Source organism: Propithecus coquereli, unplaced genomic scaffold (genome assembly GCF_000956105.1).
Source record: "Propithecus coquereli isolate 6110/MARCELLA unplaced genomic scaffold, Pcoq_1.0 Scaffold85, whole genome shotgun sequence".
Lineage (NCBI taxonomy): Eukaryota > Metazoa > Chordata > Mammalia > Primates > Indriidae > Propithecus > Propithecus coquereli.
Genome location: NW_012154729.1, coordinates 1,157,055 through 1,161,399, shown reverse-complemented (window position 1 = coordinate 1,161,399; position 4,345 = coordinate 1,157,055). Strand labels below are relative to the sequence as shown.

Genomic DNA, 4,345 nt, shown 5'->3' with positions numbered 1-4,345 from the left:
GTTTATATGATTTTCTTGGGAAGGGAAAATTTAAAACGAATAGAAAAACACTCAACTTCTTTAACATTAGACAACTGTAACAGACCACAGAAAAATTTAAATTTATACAGAATAGGTCAATCCTGAAAAACACTGTGGGCTCAAAAGAAATTAATGTCCCTTCAATCCTTTTCTATAACAGAGATGTTTTTGCTGAACATATACATACAAATCAAATGTTTTCTTCTAAAGGCATAAGCTACATCTTAAATCTTTAGTTAGACGTTTGCATTTAATCTAATGCTATTTTAGGTTTAACATGTTTTTTAAAATACTCGTGGTAAAATGTTAACAATTTAATCTGTTTGTGGCTATATTCTTAGTACTCAAAACAATGCCTGTATTTTTAAGTAATGTCAATAAAAATGGATGTATAGAAAAAAAAAAAAAGGCTAGTACTGTACTTTCTGTCTTTCTTTTTTTTATTTTTTGAGATAAAAGTCTTGCTCTCTTGCCAGGGCTGGAGTGTAGTGGCGTCATCACAGTTCACTGCAACCTCAAACTCCTGGGATCAAGCGATTCTCCTGCCTCATCTCCCAAGAAACTGGGATTACAGGCATGGGCCACGTGCTTGGCCACTACTACTGTTTTCAATAAAGCCTAAATCACTCCAGCACTTAATATAAATGAACTATGTATTTTCCCCCAACCACTTGGATATAAGGACAGTTATTTAAGTCACACCAAACAAACAAAGCACCATAAAGTGTTGCAACGTGGTTTAAAATTTTCAAGTATCAAGAAAGAGTAATCCAGCTATTTCATGTTCCATCTTGGATATATTTATGTTTAAGAATGTGAATTTTAAAATAGATACCAACTTAGTTTAACTCCATCATAAATATATTTTAAATCTTTAAATTCCTGTTTCTTAAACACTCATGTACTTTTATTTCATAATGCATGATCGAGATTCTCTCATGTGGATTTCAACTGTAATCCCTAGAAAATAAAATTCAAAATTTACCAATGACTTTTATTTTAGAATACCGTGTGTGTGTATATATATATAATATTTATATCAATCACATAGAGTTTTAATCAAAACTAGCTTTATAAATTCAGTATGTGCAAACACCCACCTAATAATACAAGAATGGTATGAAATTTATATGCATGAAAAGAAAATTCTCTGAACACATTCACTTATTAAAGAAGAAAGATGAAGGTAAAGAAATAATATAAATAGTATTAAGTAAAATGTTTATAGTTACAAATGCCAAATTTAGTAAGATAGTTAAGTTAAATTACTCTTTTACTTCTAACAATAAATGTTTAAAGGAATGTATGAGTAATGCTTTTTGAATCACTTAGTCATATACTCTAACTAACATTTTGCCTTTGTACAGTTTGTGCTTTTCATTTTTACATTTGTACCATCTTTTTGTTGAAAATTATAGCTTCTACTTACATAGTTTACCCATCACTTAAAATGATTTTCCCCACATTTTCAAGACACTTTATAATTTCAGTAGGGTGAAGATTTTCCAGAGTTTTCAAATCCATTAATTATATAATTTATTAATCTTCTTGGACTTTTTACAATTAAATAATTATAGATTTAAGTACATAATTTTAATAACATTTACAATGTAAGCCTCTTTTTATTTTACATTACCTCTAAAAGCATTTGAATCTTTGTAAATAAAAGTAAATTATTAAGAAATAGTAAGAAGTAAATTCAGCCATCTTGTATGGGCAATAGGTTTTCATTTTTCTTTTTAAAAAATGCCTATAATGAGATATCAAAATTAGGAAATGACATCTTTTTTTCATTAGGCATGTAATTATTTTACAGAACGTATTGACTTCCCTAGATCACACCAGCTTAAAAGAGGGCTGAACCCCCAAACACAAAACAATCAAAAGATTGTAATGCTTGTACCTCATACTTTCTAAACTGGCTTTGGACTAGTCAACGCTTGTTCACACTTCATTTCATTTTATTGTCTTTTTATGAAAATGAAAGTTTCCCACTACTTGGTAACATCCACATTATAAATATAACCTTCCTACTCCAGAGCTATAATTTGAATCTTGACTGCCACTCCTGTTATTCAACTGTCATCTTCTTTATATGATGGAGAAGAGCATCTTTTTCCAAGTGAGCCTCTGCAAGAGCCATTTTAGCTTTAGCCAGTTCCTGTTTAAGAGATTCATTCTCTTCCATGAGCTGAAATAATAAATTGAGAAAACAAAGAGAATTTATATCATTTTCAGAAAATACAGACCATATATAGTATACAAAGGTGTGATACTTAAAATAGTAAAAATAGCCAATGCTGGTGAGGGTCCACTCAAGCTGAAAATTACTTTGAGAAGCTATTTGGAAACATGTATTTTAAGCACGTAAAAATGATCCTCTATTTTGATCCAGCAATTCAAAATACTAACTCCTAATTTCCAAATGTAATAGTGATTTTGTTTCATATTAATTTCCCTGGACTTTCTGTGGCTACAGACAACGCTGATCTACCTCTACTTCCTAAAGCTCTCCTGGCTTTTCTGCCACGGCCATTCCATGCTTCTCTCTCACAACCTATGCCCTTTTCATCTTTTCTTCTGTTTTTTTAAGAACCCTTAAATTTTGATATTGTTAGATTCCATAGTTGGTCGTCTTCTCTTGTCATTTGAGTCACTCTCTTGGATGATCTCATCTCCTCCCACGGCTCCAACTACCATAATAGATAGCCTGATCTAGCACAAACCTTTCTCCTGAGCTCCAGGCTCACATTCTGAATATCCATTAGACATTTTCATCTAGATGGCCAATAAGTCTGCCTTCCTCTCTTTAAGACTTAGACCAGGTGCGGGGGGCTCACGCCTGTAATCCTAGAACTTAGGGAGGCGGAGGTAGGAGGATCACTTGAGACCAGGAGTTCAAGATCAGTCTGAGCAACACAGCAAGATCCCATCTCTACAAAAAATAGAAAACTTAGCCTGGCGTGGCGGCACATGCCTGTAGTCTCTGCTACTTGGTAGGCAGAGGCAAAAGAACTGCTTGAGCCCAGGAGTTGGAGGTTGCAGTGAGCTATGGTGACGCCACTGCACTCTAGCCTGGGTGTGCACACACACAAAAAAGACTTAGTTCAAGTATTTTATTCTCTTAGAGCCATTTCCTAACCCCTAAGTGTGAGGATACAGCAAAACTAAGGACTTTCTGCATTTACAAAGATTTATTAATATGTATGCATTTAATTTCAAAGAGTTCTCAGACTTCTTTAATCCCGGCTTAAGAATTCGGGCCTTACAGACCAACTAAAATACTTTCCTATACTTGCCCCAATCCATAGTACAGCACCTGGCACAGCATGTATGAACACTGATTGCACACTCTTGGCTTTCCCACTGCATTGACTTCTTCGGCAGAATAGGGATGGTATATTGCTCCATTCCATATCCCTACTTCAGAGTAGGCAACCAATAAATCTTTGTTGAACAGATAAAGTAACTTACTCTGTGGTTCTATCATAGAGAATTGAAACTCTGCTGAACATTTTGTTTATTTATAATGGTAAAAAATCAGAAGCAACTCGAATGTTAGCAAATATTAACAGGAAGGTTGAGAAATGTTAGCACATCTACATCCATATTAGTCAGCCATAAAAATAAATATGGGACAAATGTAGCAATATGAAAAAATATTTCTTAAATAACGTTAAGTAAAATAATATGGTATATATACTTGAATATTAATTGCTAAAAGAAATGGAAAAGAACCTGTGAGGAAAAATCACAAAAATATTGATAGCACTACAGGAAAGCAGAAGAAATTAAACTTGTTTTCTTTATCTTGCTCAACATTATAACCGCAACATCTAGCACAGCACCAGGACACAATAACAGGCATTCAATACATTTTATTTAAATGAGTAAACAATGTGTTAACTATTAGTATCTTAATATTTAGTTATTTTAAATGCAAAAATTGATTCCGAATTAGGTTTTCCATTACCTGTTCCCTAGAAAAGTCAAAGGAGCATTCAGGAAAGTTAACTGACTGAGGAGGCCACGGAACTTCTGGACTTGTCTGAGTGGCTTGAGTAACACTGCGCTGTTTCTTCAGATCATACTTTCCGCTGGTCAGTTCCACTGAATCACTTTTGACATTTTCTTTCAAATCATTTTCAGTGTTAAGCATATGAGAATCTGATCAAACAAATAAAATGCTCAGATAACATTTCCGGGTATTTGATAAATCTTTAAAAGTTCTATCATGTACTGTATAAGAAAGACACCTGCACCCGAATGTTTATAGCAGCACAATTCACAATTGCAAAGATGTGGAAACAACCCAAGTGTCCAT

The 4,345-nt window shown here is 33.6% G+C and overlaps 1 protein-coding gene across 1 annotated transcript in view; it reads right to left on the bottom strand.

The window, feature by feature from the left end:
* Positions 1-1,502: 1,502 nt before the first annotated feature.
* The window catches only part of UHRF1BP1L (UHRF1 binding protein 1-like), a 158,260-nt gene continuing 155,417 nt past the window's right edge, over positions 1,503-4,345 (bottom strand). Inside the window, exons 13-14 of the mRNA XM_012663986.1 lie at positions 3,995-4,192; positions 1,503-2,212 (exon numbers count right to left, since the gene is read on the bottom strand). Coding sequence (XP_012519440.1) covers positions 2,093-2,212; positions 3,995-4,192 — 318 coding nt within the window. The 3' untranslated portion in view covers positions 1,503-2,092. The remainder of the gene's footprint in view (positions 2,213-3,994; positions 4,193-4,345) is intronic.